General features: G+C 37.5%; 1 protein-coding gene across 6 annotated transcripts in view; it reads left to right on the forward strand.

Annotated features, from left to right (window-relative positions):
* TMTC3 (transmembrane O-mannosyltransferase targeting cadherins 3) overlaps nt 1-21753 on the forward strand; it is a 91444-nt gene that overhangs the window by 56982 nt on the left and 12709 nt on the right. For 2 of the 6 annotated variants that reach the window (XR_013449294.1, XR_013449292.1), the window contains exons 15-17: nt 7036-7123; nt 9918-10156; nt 15902-16116. Coding sequence is in view for 1 of the 6 variants with exons in the window: in XM_078076393.1 (XP_077932519.1) it covers nt 3413-3507 (95 nt within the window). In the remaining 5 variants the exon portion in view is untranslated. Of the gene's footprint in view, nt 1-3412; nt 3835-7035; nt 7124-7700; nt 7738-9917; nt 10157-15901; nt 16117-21753 lie in introns of those variants that run through there. The other 4 variants (XR_013449295.1, XM_078076393.1, XR_013449291.1 and 1 more) reach the window with 3 other exon arrangements.

Raw genomic sequence — 21753 nt, forward strand, 5'->3', positions numbered from 1 at the left:
GAGAATCTGTTCCATGACTTTATAGCTTCTGGCAGTTGTCAACAATTATTTTATGTTCTTTGGCTTGTAAATGTATCACTTTACTCTGCATTCATACAGCATTCTCTCTCTGTGTTTCTGTCTTCTCCCCTCTTCTTATAAGGAGACCAGTAATACTGGATTTAAGGCCCACTCTACTCTATTATGACCTCATCTTAATTTATTACATCTGTAATAGCCCTAATTGCAAATAAGGTCACATTCTGAGGTACTAGGAGTTAGGACTTAAACATATATATATATATATATTTTATGAAGACATAATTAAAGCCAAACATATATATATATATATATATATATATATATATATATATATATATATATATATATATTTTATGAAGACATAATTAAAGCCAAATAGTGGCCATAGTCAATTTCTAGAAGACAGGGAATTCAAGAGTGATTTTCAGATTTAAACACTGATTCTTCATATCTCTCTTTGTTTACTACCCAATGATACAGAGTGAGTGAAAATAGATTAAAAGTATACCAAGAATTTAAATAGATTTTACTATTTGAGAAATCTCATTCTATACAAACAAGAGGCTCAAGACTGAGAATAATCATCAGGCTCCAGAACTTGAGGTTAAACAAAGTACACTGATAAAGAATTACATTATTCATCTCAGTTATGGTCATGGAAAACAATTGTGTTAACTTAGTCGATTGAATTATCAAAGCAGACCCACTAAAATCATAGGCCTTACCTTACATCAAACTTTACTAATAATTCAAAGGATACAAACAAATACCAGATACAGGCAAAATCCATAAATCTCAGATTTTCCTATAATAAGAAAAATAGATGGATCAGAAATACCCTATTTTGTAGATAGGGAATCCTATGTGCAAGAAGAGAGAAGTCATTCTTTCTCCATTATCCCCACTAGGGAAGAAGTGGTTTATTAACCTGTCATTAATCATTTGCTTCTCAACAATGAAAGAAAGATCTTTCTAGAGAGCAGAGCTAGAAAAACCAGACTTGTTGACCAAGGAACAACATTTCACTTCTAGATTGAGGTGTCTTTGCCTTCTCTGTCGTACAAGATATGATGAGTTATGTACCAGCAACTGTTGCATGTTGTATCCCTTCCACAATGGCAGGTTAGCAAGGAAATGTATTTTGGATATTTTGGTATTTATTAAACTTACTACTTATTTAGCATTAGTTCTCTGGGCCAAGAAGAGTTAGAGATGGGTCTGACCAGACTGTGCACTGAGCAGGTATTTTGGACTTACAGCTATATGCAATAAGGGTGAATGAGACTAAGTGTTCCTACTTTGGGAAAGAAGAAGATACTGTGTTTTCTATGGGACATAGCATAAGTTTATTATGTAAAATGATTGGATGAGAAGATGGGGTAGACAGATAACATTTCCTAGGTTGTCTATTTGCTGTCAAACATGCATTCACCCTATTTCTGGTACAATTTGGAGATTCATTCAGAGATGCTGTACCGGAGGGAAACTGAGAGAAATAAGCATATTCCATCCCCTTGGCTATGGCCATTTGTAGGCAAGTTCAGAAATTTTTATGTGACATAATCAGAATTAGTAACATGCTGGGACTTCCCAGAATCTCTTGTTCTTTTTCCATTGGATTTGATTGGAAAACAACCCATGTCTGGAGTTAGAACAACCACCTCAAAGAGAAGGCATGAAATCTGACCGTAGAGGAGCATGATGAACAAACAGAATCAAACAGAAAGCGTCTAGGTCCAAGTGACATCGTTCGGTCCCCAGTTAAGATGCAGTAGAAGCCAAAAAGTGGATTATTTTTTTAAATGTTTTTATTGAAGTATAGTTGACACACAATGTTGCATTAGTTTAAAGTGTACAACATAGTGATTCAACAAGTCTATAAATTATGCTGTGCTCACCACAAGCATTGGCACCATGTGTCACTATACGATGCTATTACAGTACAATTGACTACATTTCCTATGCTGTACTTAAGCCTTTTATCCCTGTGATTTACTCATTCCATAACTGGAAACTAGTATCTCCCACTCCCCTTTACCCATCAAATAATTGATTTTTTTAGATACATGAAGCACTTTCCTTTTATTCTTAAACCCTTTTGATTCAGTTTTCTGTCACATGAAATTAAATAAAACCTACTGACACATAATTTTTTTATTATGTTCAATTAGCCAGCACATAGTACATCATTAGTTTTTGATGTAGTGTTCAACAATTCATTAGTTGCATATAACATGACACATACTTTTTAAGCATTTAAATTTTCAATGCTTTGTAATGCAAGAAAAACTTTTAAAGCCAACATACTGTTTTCCTGAAGTCAGTCTGACATTAATGAAAGACAGATTGGGACTGATAAAATTGCGCAACAGGAGGCAATATCAGGAATTTTTTTCATATTTTCTGGGTTTTGTATCCTCTTTCAAAAAATCTGCCAGAAATAAGCCTAATTAATGTGCTTTTAAAAATCCTACATGATGCTTCTGGCTTAGCTACCTTTCTTGTCCTCACCCATTTCACTCCATCTCAACCAGCCTCCTTGCTGAGCTCCCACCTCAGGGCCTTTTTGCATCCCATTCTCTGCCTAGAATACTCTTCTTTCAGGTAGCCATATGGGCTCCTAAATTCATTTAGGTTTCTTCTCAAAATTGAACATCAAATGCAATGAAAAAAAAAGCATAAGGGTAAAGAGCTGAGAAGGAGGTAACAATTGGTTATAGGTCAGAACATTCATAATAAATGGAAAATCAATACTTGAAAGAGAATTATTAGAAGTTTAAAAAGGAACTAAAATTAATTACCACGGAGACCATGTCTTCAAGTCCATTGTTTAGGGCACTGCCATCCTAGAATGGATATATTTAGTGTCCACAACATACAAGGGTAACTGAGGCAGGCTGTGGAGATCTCAAGGAGTGAAGTAAGGGTATGATTCCATAAAATATGTTCTTTTAGTTGTTTTCTCCTGTGTGCGGTGCTCTCTTCTTTTTGATATGTTTTCTTTTCATAATTATTTCTTTTTCCTTAGTTAATTCCCTTCATAGAGGTTTATATATGGGATCACATCTAGGAGCACTCCTCTGAAGGCCTTTAAAAATCTCGAATAGTAGACTATAGCCAAGAGGTAGCTCAGAGGACGGAGTCTGTGAGGTAGACAACATTTTACTTGTTACCTTAATGCATGGTTGGAATAATGAGACATTGAAATGTAGCCTGAATTTCCATGCAGGGGCAAGTGGGAAAGGAGCAGGCAGTCTCTCTTCATGTCTTCAAGCAGAGAAAGGCAATGCACACATAGTACAGGGCTAGGACATGGGATGGGCAACAGAGGTAGTCCTTAACATATGCAGACACATTTTAAGGATAGATTTTTTTTTTTTTCCTTTTGTAGTCACCACTGCTCCTGGTATGAATTGGATCAAGGATGTACAGGAGCCAGAGAGAACTTTAACTCAACAAGCAGGAACCCAGGTACCTTTGTGGTGACTTAACAAGTTTACCTGATTAAAGGTTTGGTGAAAACAGAGAAGTTGAGTCAATCAAGACACAGTTGTTGAGTGGAGGAATATTTAGTCATTCATCTGCAGAGCCTATTGTATTTTCCAGTCTCAGAAGCCCTAGAATATAGGATGACTGCTGTTGCTAACATTAAAAACTGTGCTACTAGTGGGGGCCTAGGTGGCTCAGTTGGTTAAGCATCTGCCTTCGGCTCAGGTCCTGGTCCCAGGGTCCTGGGATCAAGTCCTGTGTTGGGCTCCCTGCTCAGCAGGGAGTCTGCTTCTCCCTCCTGCTCTGCCCCTCCAGACCCCCACTTGTGCTCTCTCTTTCTGTCTCAAATAAATAAATAAAATCTTAAAAAAAAAAAGAACTGTGCTACTAGTATTTCCTTGTAGCCTTGTAAACCCCATCATTGAAGACACATGAGCATTTGTGCATGTGAGCATACATGAGACCCTAAACAGCCTGATGAGTACTAGTATTGAAAATGTATTCAGGGGGCGCCTGGGTGGCTCAGTCGGTTAAGCATCTGCCTTCGGCTCAGGTCATGATCCCAGGTCCCCGAGTCGGGCTCCCTGCTCTAGGGGAGCCTGCTTCTCCCTCTCCTCCCTGCTCATGCACTTTCTCACTCTCTCTCTCAAATAAATAAAATCTTTAAAAAAAAATGTATTCAGTAACAATTTGTAATGGGCCAGGGATCCTTTAAGTTTATGTACTTCAGAAACCTGGGTGATCAGATGGAATTTAAATAATTCATTTGTTTCCATCTATAATCCCATATTTTTTATTCAGGAAGTTATTTTCTAAATATATTTAAATTAAGAAAATATATATTTACATGCTAATAATTATCATTTATTGCCAGAAATTATTCTAGGAGTCTAAGTACACTTTCTCATGTGATCCTCACATCTAAAGGGATCAAATTGTAATTTCCATTTTAAAAATGATAAAATTTAGAGTGGTTAGGTAAAATATCCAAGGACACGCTTAATGGAAAATTTGGGATTTGAACTAAGATGTATCTGACTTTGAAATCTGTTCATTCCACTAGGCTATTCTTCATTACATGTTGCCAGTTTACTCATGAGCACTCATTTTTTTAAACAAATATTTATTTGCGTAATAATAATAGCTATCATATATTGAGCATCGACTACGTGCTTGGTATTGTGGGAAGCTAATGTTCTTGTCAGCTTTACTTAATAGTGTAAAAACAGATATGTAAAGGATAATTGTAATAGTATCTGAAAGAGTACATATATTTACACAGTTGATCCCAGCAGGCTCATGATTTGAGTGGCATGAGGAAATTGAGGCTTATCAAGAAAGAGCAGATTCAAGTAACTCATTACATATTTACTCTTTCACATGTCTATTGGATGGAATGACAGGTATCAGGGCATATATTTTTACACTATTTCTCTTTCTCTCCTCAAGCATGCAATTTAATTCAAGTAGTTTCAGTGTGACTAGAATGGAATTCCAGTGTACAACAAACATGCAACAATAAGTGCTGAATATATCCCTCTGCACTGAAGACTCACTTTTTAGCACAATGCCCATAGCACTCTTGTATGATGGAGTGGGAACTTCTCTTTATACACTATGTCATTTAAATCCTCAGAACATCCCTATTATGGAAGTAGGCATTCATTCCATTTTATAGATGAAGGACACAGGGTGCAGAGAACTGGCACTTGCCCAAATGTGCATCCATACAGTGAACCAATTTTACAAAAGGAGCAGGTTAGATATAAGTAAAGAAGTTTATGAATCAGCTGAGTGTCTTCTCTAGTTAGTTATGAGTTCCCTGGTATAGTGATGGTGGTAGGCTGAATGATGGCCTTCAAAAGATGTCCATATCCTAACCTTGGGAATCTTTAAATGTTACCTTATATGGCAAAGGGCTCTTAAATTAAGGATCTTTAGATGGAGGTTTATCCTAGATTATCTGGGTGGACCCAATGTAATCAGAAGGGCCCTTACAAGAGGGAGACAGGAATGTCAGAAACAGAAAGGAGATTAGCAATGGAAGCAGAGGTTGTGATGTGTTATGGAATAGGGGAAGGAACCACGAGCTATCTCTGGGCAGATCAACCTCTGAAACACTCTGATAATGGGAATTTAAGAGTTGCAGGACTGTATAAACTTTCTTTTTTTGCCTTTTCATTTCTTGATTCCTGTCTCTTGTTGCATGCAGGGTCTATGTTCTTGGATAACATCCTAAAATGATGTTTTTCTTCATAGTCAAGTTCTCTATAAACTCATGTAGATAAATTAAAACACCTTTTAGTCGTTAGCTACTTCAACATAAATAAAAAGATTGGATTATGGTTCATTTTAATGAGTCAGTAGATAAAATCACTTAAGCTCAGTTTGTTCTAGTGGCTGAATAAGCAATGTTTCTTGGCTATTGCTGTAGTTAGGCTACCAGCTTATACTAATGAGCAATTTTAAGAATAAGAAATTTGGGAAGTTATTCGGCTGGGGTTTTTAAAAACAAGATGTCATGTTAGTGATTGTTAAAAGTTCCTCCATGACAAATTCAAAGATACACAATATTATTAACTGTGTCTTGGCAGCTCATTTTCTTCTTTTATAAACAGTCAAAAAAAGCAGCTCTGGTTTATTTAATTCCAAGAAAAGAAGAATTGGAACCATTTCGCCTGCTTAATATCAAAACCTACCTGACCCAGAGAAGAATCAGGAGGAATTTCAGAAAACACTTTATTTTAGTTACATCATCCCATATACAAACTCTGACCGCAAATTAAATAAAATTGTTTTAAAAGCCCTAATGCAAATTTTGTAAGGTTCATTTTTTTCTATTATTTCTCCCCTTAGTGCTCTTTCTCTGATTTCTTTTTTCCCTACCACCCTTTAGAGATTTCCAAGAATTAATCCCTTGTACTTTGTTCCTTTCCCTTAACATTTATCTTTTTCAGAACGTACTCCATTCTCATGTTATGAATTTCTAATTTTGTATGGATTTATTGCTAAATGTTTAAGTCCCAAACTCTTGGTGATTGCATGTAGATCAATCATGCTCATGGGAAATGCTAAACTGTTATCTTTCTTTCCAGAAAATGATACCTCTCAAAAATATATTCATGCACTCATGCTCCATCGTATCATTACCTATATATTGCTCATGTGGATATTTTACCAAGACCTTTAGACTTCATAAAAGTGATCAAGCTCAGGTCACTTCTGAAACTACTCACCATGCCTGTCTTAACTTTTCTTCATTTCACTTCAGCTATTCTTTTCGGGCGCTGAAGAATTGGGCCACTTGGCAGGTAAATTTTGAGTAGCGATCAGTAGCATGAGAAGATAATGAGAATTATGATTTTAGAAGATTGCTCTGGCTATAGTGTAGACAGTGGGCTGGAAACATAACCTGAAAGGTGAGTGTAATTCTTCAGTGCAGTTAGGAAAGAAGGAGGAAAGGAAAATGTGGGTCATCATTACAAGTTAGGATCTGATAATGACTTTCTATGTTATCTCTTCCAGAGAACAATCATATTTAAAATGGCCCAAAACTGAAGAAAAAGAAGGAGGAAGAAAGGAAAATACTTAACAATGGAATGCATGCAACTTGGTGTGTGGTATTCAATACATATTTTCTGGTTAGATTAGTGGCTGACAGGTCAGATTAATGGTGAAAATTTAAGTCATCTTGAAGAGCTGGTAGGGGACATATTTTTTTTCTGAAAGTGGCTTTCTCAGCACATCTCCATTTGCATTGTCCACCTGGCAACCCGATTTATTTCTGGATATGGCCCCCCGTCTCTTATCTTCCCTGACTAATCACATTTTACTCCTGTCAGTCTTCTATGTCATTTTAATATTGTGTGCTGCTTGATAATTGTCATGTAGTAATTCTACATGGTTTCACTTGTACTTATGTAGACTCCCAGGGAGTATTTAGACTCCTTAATGTCAGAGACCAGATTTTCTGAAATATCTCACAGTAGCTAACAGAGCGCTCTGCATAGTGGAGATCTAAACATGCTTGGTGCCTTATTCTGGAGTACTAATTAAATATGTTAACAAATATCACGTTAGTGTAGAAAATATCAGAGTATTCTGTTATAGGAGTTTCATTTTGAGTATGGTAAGTTGTTTTGTTTTAATCTATTCTGTTTTTTTTTTTAAATATTTTATTTATTTGACAGAAAGAGAGAGCATGCATAGTAGGGGGAGCAGCAGAGGAAGAGGGAGAAGCAGGTTTCCCGCCAAGCAGGGAGCCTGATGCGGGGCTAGATCCCAGGACCCTGGGATCATGACCTGAGCCGAAGGCAGACGCTTAATGACTGAGCCACCCAGGCGGCCCATCTATTCTGTTTTCATATTTAATTCATAACATTTCTCACTTTAGAGGAAAATTGCCTTTAGTTTCCAGAAAACCAGCATTTCCAGAAAATGAATCATTTATTCCTTTGTTTCCCATTATCCCATCTCTTCTCATGATGTAAATTTCCAGATTTTGATGTATTTTTTTCAATTTTGGTTTATGAATCTTTATATTTGGTTGTATTCAGACACAAAAGTCCTAAAATTGAAATATATTTAGTACATGTCACAAACAGCTTTATAAGTCACTTCTTAAAGCCTTGATAAGAATATTTGATCATCTGGAATTTAGCTATGACTAGTATGGACTCTAAGACCTAGAAAAAAATAATTTGTGACCAGAGATACTGCATATTATTTTTAAAATTTACATAAGATTAATTCTTTGATATTATTAAAGCATTTTTAATATTTTCTAGTTTTATTGAGATTTAATTGAGATGTAACATTGTATTAGTTTAAGGTATACAACATAATAATTTGATATAAGTATATATTGTGAAAGATTACCACAATAAGTTTAGTTAACATCCATCATTTGATATCATTACAGAGTTGTTTTCCTGTGATGAGAAATTTTAAGATCTACTCTCTTAGCAACTTTCAAATAAACAGTACAGTATTGTTAACTATAGTCAACATACTGTACATTACATTCCCAGACCTTGCTTGTCTTATAACTGGAAGTTTCTTTTTAATTTTAGAATTTATTTGTCATGAAGATAGCTGTTTGTCTTCTTGTCAGTAAAAACTTGGTGGCCAGTTATTGACTCCTAGACTTGTCATATGAAATATTGAAGAATTTTAATTACTTATCCTCTCTATGATAGAAAATATTTTCATCAAGATAATTTTTATTTTAACACAGTTGAAATGCTAAAGAAGTGCTTAGATTATATAATCTATTGAAGTTTGTGTTAGTTTTCTATGGCTGCCATAACAAATCACCGCCAACTTAATGACATAAAATAGCAGAAATTTATTATCTTATAGTTCTGTGGATCACAAGTCAGACACATAATTCACTGGGCTAAAATCAAGGTATTGGCTAGGACTCTGTTCCTTTCTGGAAGTTCTAGGGAAGAATTTGTTTCTTTGCCTTTTCCAGATTTTAGAGGCCACCAGCATTCTTTGTCTTGTGCTCCTCGTCTTCCATCTCCAAAGCCAGCAGTAGGCCAAGTCCTTCTTATGCTACATCTCACCGATCATTTGTCTGTTGCATTTCTCTCTCTGATCACAGCCAGGAAAGGTTTTCCATTGTGAAGGACTGGTGTGATTAGATTGGGCCCAAAACTCTACAAGACACCAGCATAATTTCCACATACAAAAAATTTTAAATTATAACTTAGTGTACTAAAAAGCCTCTGCCTTCAGTCTGTATCAGGCATCAAGAAGATAGTAAATTCAGCCTCAAACCAGATCCCTTTGCTTGAAGTGTTTAAAGGCTCTCTTATCTGTAACTACCTTTTAATCATTTTTCCTTGCAAATAACTGAGAAGACAAAGTACATTATTAAAGATAATGAGGTGGAAAATCTGGAATAAACGAAAGATTGTTTCTCTATGCCCAGAGGAAATTTTCAGGGTATAAATGTGGCTATTAATTGAAGGTGTTAAAAGAATAAGAATGCATGAATTCTCATTTATTTTAACCACTATGGGAAGTGGTTAAAATAAAATGTGTTTGTATGTGCATGCAGTATTATTTACTTAGGTAGAGTTTTATGCATGTGCAGAGCTCCTCTCTTTTCCTCCCACTGAAATTTTCAGTATAAATTATTTGAAAAATTATTCCAACGGTGATTCTGTCTGTTGCTGTGCTCAATTTAGAATGGGGAAAAAAGCTTTAAGCAAGAGAATTACTTTAGTAACTCCATAATGGTATCAGTGGAGAGACAGAGAAACAGAGAGAGAGGGAGAGAGAGAAGGAAGTAAATAGATATACAGATATATTAGAGGCTGAATTAAGGGGTATTTGGCTTGAAAAATGATTGAAACAGGTTTTAACATTTATAATTTTCCTTTTGCTGTTCATTTCAGATTTAGAACTTAAACGTATTTGATTTTAATGAAGGACTAGCACATACATTGTTCCAGGTTTTTTCTGCTGGGTTTGAGATCCTTGAGCACCTCAAGCAAATGCCAAATCATGATACTATACATTTGACCCCTGATCATTGTCTCTAGTAGAAGTTTGCCTGTGGTTCTGAAGATAGACTTATGCTAAGAGCCCAAAAAACACCAAAGGGAAAGAGAGAATAGAGTCTGGAAGAAACCAGGTAAAGTGTCAGTTCATAACCTCAACACTTTGTGACACTCAGAAGTTTAGCTCAACTGTAAATTTTACTCTTGTTTCTCCTGGTACAGATCTAATCCTTTCAACATCCACAGGGGTGCTCAGTGGAGAACTTTGAGCAACCACCACTAGTAGAAATGTCTTTACAATGTGGAAGGCAGGTAGAGTAGAATAGGAATAGGTGACTTCAAAGAGGAAACTTTAGATTCTGGTCCTTCTTCATGTTTCTGACGTCATCCCTCTTCTGCCAGTGCCTCTTCAAACTGCTCACTCATATTATATACCATATAATACATTCATACTCTATAGGATATATTTACTATGTGTACTATACACATCCTATATAAAAACAGTAAAAGGAATGGTGTTATAAAATGTAGAACTCTGGGCGCCTGGGTGGCTCAGTTGGTTAAACAACTGCCTTCGGCTCAGGTCATGATCCTGGAGTCCCGGGATCGCGTCCGGCATCGGGCTCCCTGCTCGGCGGGGAGTCTGCTTCTCCCTCTGACCCTCCCCCCTCTCATGTGCTCTCTCTCTCTCATTCTCTCTCTCAAAATAAATACATAAAATCTTTAAAAAAAAATAAAATAAAAATAAAATGTAGAACTCTTCAGGAGTACAAAATACTATGATGGGTAGCCAAATTTAATGTAATAACTACCATAGAGCACCATGTTTGTGTGAGGTATTAGATTAAGCGCTTAATATTACCCACTTCAATCTTCATGAAAACCTTATCTTAAGCATTAGTTGTCCTCACTTTACAAAGAGGGAAGCGAAGGCAACTTTTTCTAAGTCACACAGCTAATAGGTGGCAGAACCCAAATTGAATCCAAGTTTACTTAACTCGAATCTTTTTTTTTTTTTTTACACATTAATCAGTGTGGTACAATTTAATAATTAAACTCCCCATACCATATTATTCCAAGTTTCATTTCCAAGTCAACTGGAACACTTCCTAAGTTCTAATTTTTTTGTCACTGTAGTCTTTCCAGTTTACTCTTTGGTCGATACTGAAATTTTAGTTCAAAATCTGATGTGAACAAACTTCTAGGTTTTTTTTTCTGAGAAAAAGAAGAAAACTTTTAGTTAAATATTATAGATGAATTCAAGCTTGCCCTTTTTTCTTTCAAAACTATGTAAAAAAATAGCAATTTATAAAATAGAAGGGGCAAAATGGATGGGAGATGATAGTATATAAAAGATGTCAACAAATTTTTGAAGAGGGAAAACTGATGGATAAACAGGTAACTGATTTAAGCAAAGAAGAAAAAGTGGAAATCTAAGTTTTTGTAGAGAGAGATGTCAATGACACAAGAGGATAAGTGTCGGAGAACCATAAAGACTCGAGAATCTGAAGCATTAGGTACCCAGGAAGGTAGAAAGATTGTTTGAAAATCTGTTTAAGAAGCAGTTAGGCAGGGCCACCTGGGTGGCTCAGTTAGGTGTCTGACTCTTGATTTCAGCTCAGGCCATGATCTTAGGGTCTTGAGATCAAGCCCGGCATTGGGCTTCATGCTGGGTGTGGAGCCTGCTTAAGATTCTCTCTCTCCCTCTCTCTTCCCTCCAACTCCCTCTGTCTCTCTCTCAAAAACAAAACAAAACAAAACAAAAAACAGTTAGGCATCTTAATTCCATCCTTACCTTTTGCTAGTATCTACCTCCCTGCATCCTGGTAGTATAAAAGAAATCTGTTTTCTGAGGAAATTGAGTTAGACAGGCACTAGACTTAGAGACATATACTGAAGACTTGATTAGTTGAAAGTATACAGAGTAAACTAGGAAACCCCAATCCCCTTCCCATATTCAGCTTTGAGAATACTGAGAGCTAAGCCTATGCCATCCATCAAATGCATTCCTTAGTAAAAGATTGAAGCAAACCAGTCTAAAAGGAAAATTCTACAAATTCTGTAATTCGGAGGTCCTAAAATAAGCATCTGTGTCCCCATCCAATCGCCACACAGTTTTAACCCCCCAATCCACACATCTCACCTCTGAACGTGCAGTGTCTAGTCAGCATTTTAGTGCCCCATTCTTCAATATAAGTGAAGAGCCAAGAAGGAGGAAGACGCATGGTTTTCCATGACCCTTTAGTGCATACATATCATGTTCCTGTATTTCAAAATGAGGTCATGCATAGCATTTATTTTACCAAAGTCTCAAAGAAAACAAAATACCATTAAGCATACTGCTTCAGATTGACTGCCTGCCTGAAAGTTGATTATCTGTCTCATCCTCCACTACCTTCTTCCACTAACCACCACCCACTGTCAAGCTGACTCTTCTTCCTTTGGTGAGTACAATAAATGTTTATTACCTTAAATTTCACCTAAAAACCATATATATTTATTTTCAGATTGTTATAGTTTAGTTATATAAACAATAATTTGCTCAACTGATATATTTTTCTGTGAAAATCATTTGGGTATTTTGCATTGGGAAAGAAATACGTCATAATTTTTCCCCTTTAAAATTAATGGACCTATTTTTTTCTTTTAACAACTTTTTAATTAGGAGCAGTGTTCTCAGAAATAAACTAAAACTGTTACCTGAGAGGGATAAGTGTATAATAAAGATATTTTCAGGTACCCAAGATCTTTCCTCTGAAAAACAACAACAACAACAACAAAACCCTTTTCAGGAGACTGCTATGCTCCAGAAAATAATGAGTATGAAAACAAAGAAATATGGGATTCAAGAAATGGTGTTGCAACCCAGGAAGAGTGAAAGGAATTCCCAGATGAGGTTGGGAAGAAAGTTCTAGAATTGCTGTGGGGGAAGCCTGGCTAGCATCTAGTCCCAATTAGAAGCAGCCTCCAATGCTGGTCTAATAGTGTAGGTAGTGTTACTTAGAAAATGATGCCTCTTGTCCTAGCCAGATTTTGATGGCCCTCCCTAGCTGACTTGATTTCTGGCTGGGTGTAGACCCATGAGCTCTTCCATGTCCTCTGATTCTCAAACCCTAGCCTCTGCCAGGGATCATTGTGCTTCTTCCTATAAACCCTACAGCTGATCTCCCTATTCTCAATACTCACTCACATCATTTAAGTCTTGAAAGCAGCTTGGCGAAGTTAAGCACTAAGGCCCGTCTTTCCTATCTCATAGAACATCAAGGAAGTATGGCTAAGCCCCAGGTTAGCACAAGAGCATCACATAAGGTGAACTCTTCCTACATCTTAAATAGGATATTGGAGAACTGTCACACTATCTCTCCATGTTACCTTTACTTTTCTAAATTACCCTTTCCTCTCTCTGAAAATAAACTGGGAAGGGGGAGTGAAGGTTGTCATACATTCACCTCATGCTTTTTTTTCCTTTCTGTCTCTTCCTATTCTCCCCTGGGACCAGAAAATGGGCTTTTTGTTTGTTTTCCTTTCTGTGCATCATATCTCCCTTCTGCCACTGAGCAGAAGCAAGCTTGGCTACTTTTCTGTCATAGGTTAAAAAGTATCTCTGTACTTATAGGAGAGCTGTGAGATGGGTCCTTCAAACCCTTGCTATTTGAATGGAGGAAATGAAGTAATCTGAACAGTTTTCTCTCTAGCTCTCTGTAGCCTTGCTCCTTGGTTACTACAGAGCTCTATTTTGCATATTAGTAGCTGAACCTGACCTCTTCACTTCTTGTATTTCTCTAGTAACAAGTTCTTACCTCTTTCCTGTTAAATAGATATTTCAAGGTGACTTGGAAAAAGAAAGGAAAAGAGAAAAACACATTAATAATTTAAAAATTATCACCCGATATCATTGACTTTTATAAATTCTTCAAAAAGAATTTATAAAGATTCTATTATAACACACACAGAAAATGCATATTTTGAATTTTTTAAAAAGTGCTTAAGTTCTTTTTGCCAGCAACATAAACATTTTAAAGAAGAAAATAAGGATAAGATAAGGCTATATGAGAAAGAATAAAAATATGGAGGGATTTTAAAAATAATATTCATTTTCTAGTTTGTCTATATAACATATAAGGAGAAATATATACCAGCTTGAATAACACAAATTCAATGTATATGTGAGGGGTGCTTGTCTGGCTTAGACAGGAATGAGGCACTTTGGAAGATCAGTTGTGCAGTTAGTTTGACTGCCCAAGTTATCCTGTGTTATAGTATCAGGTTAATAAATGTTAAGACCACCAGACTTAATTATATGTAATAATAATAATAACAACAGCTACCATTAACTGAAAATCTATTCTGTGCTATACGTTTTATATGCGTATATAATTAACTTCTTACTTTAACATTTCTAGGTAAGTAGATATTACTTCCATTTTTTGAATGAGGAAATTACAACTCAAAGAGGTTACATCATAGCACAAATTTCCACTGTTAGTGTAGGTCCTGGTGTGGAATTTAAGTCTTCTTTCCTTGGATAAACTCCAGAGACTGTGCTGTTCCTTTTTTTTTTTTTTAAGATTTTATTTATTTATTTGAGAGAGAGCACAAGCAGGTGGAGGGGTAGAGGGAGAGGGAGAAGCTGACTCCCCACTGAGCAGGGAGCCTGTCGTGGGGCTCGATCCCAGGACCCTGGGATCATGATCTGCGCTGAAGGCAGATACTTAATAGACTGAGCCATCCAGGCGCCCCAGTGCTATTCCTTTTATATACTAGAAAGCACCCTGTGAACTGGGAACACTGCCTTTTCTTCCTCTGCAAACACTCACAGCTTCACCGTTATTAGTATGCCCATGTATCTGAAAATACTTCAAATTCTGAAGGTAACTTAATCAAGTATACTAACTATAATTTACTGATATTGATGAGAACTAAGCATCAAGGATTGTTACTGAGAAAACATGAACAGTTACCCAAAAAAGTGAAGTCCAGGTTAGGCCGCATAGTGTTGGGTCAAGGTTCCAGGGAAAGGTCCGTGTGGCTGGAAGAGGAGTTTTAGAGTTAGATTGATAAGCCTGAACGTCATATGATGCTCAAGATTCCACAGCGAGGAAGCAGATGAAGTAATTGGTGTCTTTACTGGTGCCATGGCAATGACATGAATGTGGCCTCTTCCCCTTTATTTCCTCTCCCCAGTTGCCATATATTCAGGGCCGTAGCAGATGGAAGAACTTTCACTTGAAATTTGGGAGTCAAGGGAGAAGGGCCATCAACTAACACTTATGTAACATTAAGTAAAAGAAGGCCCTGTTTTTAAAAATCTTTGCAGCTATGCCACCCCGTAAAACTTCTCAATGTGCTCCCCTTACACATCTTAATGTGATAACCTGGACTCTCAATATTTTCCTGGCTCCTTTTCCTTCTTTCTTTCTCCTCACCTTTTTTCCTCATCTCCTGCAGTAGGACTGTGCCATTCATTCCATCCTATTCCAATTTCTTCTCATTCTATCATGTAGAGCAATTTAGGTTTCTTCAGACTTTCCTAAATCCAGCATTCCACAGCTGTATCCAGAACCCACAGGATGCAGCTGGAAAAAGAGCACCTATGCTAGCAAGTCTCTACACTCCTTTGATCATATATCACTAAGAGCAAAATGATTTTTCATACACTCCCAGTATATAGCAATTCATTTATAAATTATATACACACACTACTGTCAATTCATATTTTAAATCTGAATATGTTTTACTTCTTTCTGTATGAAAGCTACGTGATAAGTAGAGGTAAATGAATATTTTCTTCCCATTCCCCAATGGATTGCTTTGCACAACTACTGGAATGTGATCATTTCATTCTGCAGACTACTGATTTACCATAATTTTATCAACAGAGAAGACCAGGAAGGACCTAGGATTACCTGTCCTTTAACAAAAAACAAAAAGCGGAGGAGCAAGATGGCAGAGGAGTAGGAGACCTAAATCGTCTGGTCCCAGGAATTCAGCTAGATAGTTATCAAACCATTCAGAATACCTACAAACTCAACAGGAGATCGAAGAAAAGAATAGCAGCAACTCTCTGAACAGAAAAGCAACCACTTTCTGAAAGGTAGGACGTGTGGAGAAATGAATCCAAGGTGATATTTGGGAAGATAGACCGCGGGGGGGAGGGAGCCTCCATCAGCCAGCTACTGGCAAGTGATAGAGCAGCGGAGCACAAAATCAGAACTTTTAGAAGTCTGTTCCACTGAGGGACGTCGCTCCAGTGGCTAAGCAGGGGGTGGAACCCTCTCTGGGACAGTGTGGTCTCGGGACCCTCGGGGTCACAGAAAGACAGGGGGTGCCTGAGTGTGGCAGAGCTCCCAGGTATTGGAGCGGGGAAGCCAGCTGCAAAGATGGAGCCGAGGAGTGGGCTCTCAGCTTGGGGTTGCCATAAACTGATCCGCGGCAAAGTCGGGCCACTGCTCTTCAAGCAGGGACCCAACAAGTGGCAGATCCGGGGAGACTCCCCTTCCTCCCCTGGGAGGAGCGGAACAGGAGCACACCGCAGGAATCTGCTGGGTTCAGAGACTCCAAATGGGGTCATGTGCCAGAGATAGAAATGCTCTGTCACAGGCCAGGTGAGCACGGAGTGCGGCCGGAGACCGGGGAGACAGGAGTGATTGACTGCTTTTCTCTGGGGGCTCACTGAGGAGTGGGGACCCAAGCTCTCAGCTCCTCTGGGACCAGAGATTGGGAGGCTGCCATTTTCATTCTTGTCCTCCAAAGCCATACTGAAGCAGGGAACAAACCTTCAGGAGCAAACCTGAGCAGATTACTTAGCCTGGCCCCTGGCAAGGGCGGGGCAATTCCACCTCAAACAAAGACTTTTTAGAATCACTGCAACAGGCCCCTCCCCCAGAAGATCAGCAAGAATATCCAGCCAATTCTGAGTTTACCAATCAATGACAACGGCACAACTCCAGTGCTAGGGGAATACAAGATGTAGAATTCATGGCTTTTTCCCCATGATTCTTTAGTCTTTCCAAGTTAATTTTTTAAATTTTATTTTTTTCTTTATTTTTTTTAGTTGAATTTTTCTTCTTTCCTTTTTCAACCAACATTTTATCAATTGCTTTTTTAAATTTTTTTTTAGTTTTTCATTTTTATAGTCATATTCTATCCCTTCATTGTATTTAACCTTATTATATATATATATATATATATATATAAAGTTTTTCTTTCTTTAAAATTTTGGGAGGCAGTTTCTTATAACAGACCAAAATACACCCAAAATCTAGTGTGTGGCTCTGTTATTTTCACCAGCCTGGTCATATTCTTTTTTTTTCCCCCCTCTTTAATTTCTCCCCGGTTTCGGTTATCTTCTGATTGTTTAGTGTATATTTTTCTGGGGTCATTGTTACCCTTTTAGCATTTTTTTAGCATTTTGTTCTCTCATTCATCTATTCTCTGGACAAAATGACAAGACAGAAAAACTCATCGCAAAAAAAAGAAAAAGAGGCAGTACCGACTGCCAGGGACCTAATCAATATGGACATTAGTAAGATGTCGGAACTATAGTTCAAAATGACGATTATAAAGATACTAACTGGGCTTGAAAAAGCATAGAAGATACTAGAGAATCCCTTTCTGGAGAAATGAGAGAACTAAAATCTAACCAAGTCAAAATCAAAAAGGCTGTTAATGAGGTGCAATCAAAAATGGAGGCTCTAACTGCTAGGATAAATGAGGCAGAAGAGAGAAATAGTGATATAGAAGACCAAATGATGGAGAATAAAGAAGCTGAGAAAAAGATAAACAACTACTGGATCATGAGGGGAGAATTCGAGAGATAAGTGATACCATAAAGCGAAACAACATTAGAATAATTGGGATCCCAGAAGAAGAAGAAAAGCGAGAGGGGAAGAAGGTATATTGGAGCAAATTAGAGCAGAGAACTTCCCTAATTTGGGGAAGGAAACAGGCATCAAAATCCAGGAGGCACAGAGAACCCTCCCTCAAAATCAATAAAAATAGGTCAACACCCTGACATCTAATAGTAAAACTCACAAGTCTCAGAGACAAAGAGAAAATCCTGAAAGCAGCTCGGGACAAGAGGTCTGTAACCTACAATGGGAGAATCATTAGATTGGCAGCAGACCTATCCACAGAGACCTGGCAGGCCAGAAAGGACTGGCATGATATATTCAGAGCACTAAATGCAGCCAAGAATACTAGATCCAGCTAGGCTGTCACTGAAAAGAGAAGGAGAGATAAATAGCTTCCAGGACAAACAAAAACTAAAAGAATTTGCGAACACCAAATCAGCCCTACAAGAAATATTGAAAGGGGTCCTCTAAGCAAAGAAAGAACTTAAAAGTAACATAGACCAGAAAGGAACAGAGACAATATACAGTAACAGTCACCTTACAGGCAATACAATGGCACTAAATTCATATCTTTCAATAGTTACCCTGAATGTAAATGGGCTAAATGCCCAAATCAAAAGACACAGGGTATCAGATTGGATAAAAAAAACAAGACCCATCAATATGCTGTCTGCAAGAGACTCAATTTAGACCCAAAGACACTGCCAGGTTTAAAGTGAGGGGGTGGAAAACCATTTACCATGCTAATGGACATCAAAAGAAAGCTGGGGTGGCAATCCTTATATAAGACAAATTAGATTTTAAACCAAAGAATATAATAAGAGATGAGAAAGAACACTACATCATACTTAAAGGGTCTATCCAACAAGGAGATCCAACAATTTTAAATATCTCTGCCCCTAACATGGGAGCAGCCAATTATATAAGCCAATTAATAACAAAATCAAAGAAACACATTGACAATAATACAATAATAGTGGGGACTTTAACACCCCCCTCACTTAAATGGACAGATCATCTAAGCAAAAGATCAACAGGGAAATAAAGACTTTAAATGACACACTGGACCAAATGGACTTCACAGATATATTCAGAACATTCCATCCCAAAGCAACAGAATACACATTCTTCTCTAGTGCACATGGAACATTCTCCAGAATAAATCACAGCCTGGGCCGCATATCAAGTCTCAACTGGTACCAAAAGATTAGGATCATTCCCTGCATATTTTCGGACCACAGTGCTTTGAAACTAGAACTCAATCACAAGAGGAAAGTCGGAAAGAAATCAAATGTATGGAGGCTAAAGAGCATCCTACTAAAGAATGAATGGGTCATCCAGGAAATTAAAGAATTAAAAAAATTCATGGAAACCAATGAAAATGAAAACACAACTGTTCAAAATCTTTGGGATGCAGCAAAGGCAGTCCTAAGAGGAAAGTATATAGCAATACAAGCCTTTCTCAAGAAACAAGAAAGGTCTCAAGTACACAACGTAACCCTACACCTAAAGGAGCTGGAGAAAGAACAGCAAATAAAGCCTAAACCGAGCAGGAGAAGAGAAATAATAAAGATCAGAGCAGAAATCAATGAAATAGAAACCAAAAGAACAGTAGAACAGACCAATGAAACTAGGAGCTGGTTCTTTGAAAGAATTAATAAGATTGATAAACCCCTGGCCAGACTTATCAAAAAGAAAAGAGAAAGGACCCAAATAAATAAAATCATGAATGAAAGAGGAGAGATCACAACCAACACCAAAGAAATACAAACAATTACAAGAAAATATTATGAGCAACTATATGCCAGCAAATTAGATAATCTGGAAGAAATGGATGAATTCCTAGAGATATGTCAACTACCAAAACTGAACCAGGAAGAAATAGAAAACCTAAACAGACCCATAACCACTAAGGAAATTGAAGCAGTAATAACAAATCTCCCAACAAACAAGAGCCCAGGGCCAGATGGCTTCCCAGGGGAATTTACCAAACATTTAAAGAAGAATTAATACATATTCTTCTGAAGCTGTTCCAAAAAATAGAAATGGAAGGAAAAGTTCCAAACTCATTTTACGAGGCCAGCATTACCTTGATCCCAAAACCAGACAAAGACCCCATCAAAAAGGAGAACTACAGACCAATCTCCCTGATGAACATGGATGCAAAAATTCTCACCAAAATACTAGCCAATAGGATCCAACAGTACATTAAAAGGATTATTCACCACAACCAAGTGGGATTTATTCCTGGGCTTCAAGGTTGGTTCAACATCCACAGATCAATCAATGTGATACAATACATTAATAAAAGAAAGAACAAGAACCATATGATCCTCTCAATAGATGCAAAAAAAGCATTTGACAAAGTACAGCATCCTTTCTTGATTAAAACTCTTCACAGTGTAGGGATAGAGGGTAAATACCTCAATATTATAAAAGGCATCTATGAAAAACCCACAGTGAATATACTCAATGGGGAAAAACTGAGAGCTTTTCCCCTAAGGTCAGAAACACAGCAGGGATGTCCACTATCACCACTGCTGTTCAACATAGTACTAGAAGTCCCAGCCTCAGCAATCAGACAACAAAAAGAAATAAAAGGCCTCCGAATTGACAAAGAAGAAGTCAAACTCTTACTCTTTGCAGATGATATGATACTTTATGTGGAAAACCCAGAAGACTACCACCCCAAAACTGCTAGAACTCATACAAGAATTCAGTAAAGTGGCAGGATATAAAATCACTGCACAGAAATCAGTTGCATTTCTAAACACCAACAACAAGACAGAAGAAAGAGAAATTAAGGAGTCGATCCCATTTACAATTGCACCCAAAACCATAAGATACCTAGGAATAAATCTAACCAAAGAGGCAAAGGATCTGTACTCAGAAAACTATAGAATACTCATGAAAGAAATTGAGGAAGACACAAAGAAATAGAAAAACGTTCCATGCTCGTGGATTGGAAGAACAAATATTGTGAAGATGTCCATGCTACCTAGAGCAATCTACACATTTAATGCAATCCCTATCAAAATACCATCAACTCTTTTCAAAGAAATGAAATAATCCTAAAATGTATATGGAACCAGAAAAGACCCCGAATAGCCAGAGGAATGTTGAAAAAGAAAAGCAAAGCCAGTGGCATCACAATTCTAGACTTGAAGCTCTATTACAAAGCTGTAATAATCAAGACAGTAAGGTACTGGGGGCACCTGGGTGGCTCAGTTGTTGAGCGTCTGCCTTCGGCTCAGGTCACAGTCCCAGGGTCCTGGGATCGAGCCCTGCATCGGGCTCCCTGCTCTGTGGGAAGCCTGCTTCTCCTTCTCCCACTCCGCCTGCTTGTGTTCCCTCTCTCGCTGTGTCTCTGTCACATAAATAAATAAAATCTTAAAAGAAAAAAAAAGACAGTATGGTACTGGCACAAAAACAGACACATAGATCAATGGAACAGAATAGAGAGCCCAGAAATGGACCCTCAACTCTATGGTCAACTGAACTTCAACAAAGCAGGAAAGAATGTCCAATGGAAAAAAGACAGTCTCTTCAACAAATGGTGTTGGGAAAATTGGACAGCCACATGCAGAAGAATGAAACTAGACCATTTCCTTACACCACACACAAAAGTAGACTGCAAATGGTAGAAAAACCTAAATGTGAGATGGGAATCCATCAAAATCCTTGAGGAGAACACAGGCAGCAACCTCTTCGACCTCAGCTGGAGCAACTTCTTCCTAGAAACATCACCAAAGGCAAGGGAAGCAAGGGCAAAAATGAACTATTGGGACTTCATCAAGATAAAAAGCTTTTGCACAGCAAAGGAAACAGTCAACAAAACCAAAAGACAACCGACAGAATGGGAGAAGATATATGCAAAT

Source organism: Halichoerus grypus, chromosome 6 (genome assembly GCF_964656455.1).
Source record: "Halichoerus grypus chromosome 6, mHalGry1.hap1.1, whole genome shotgun sequence".
In the NCBI taxonomy this organism is placed as follows: domain Eukaryota; kingdom Metazoa; phylum Chordata; class Mammalia; order Carnivora; family Phocidae; genus Halichoerus; species Halichoerus grypus.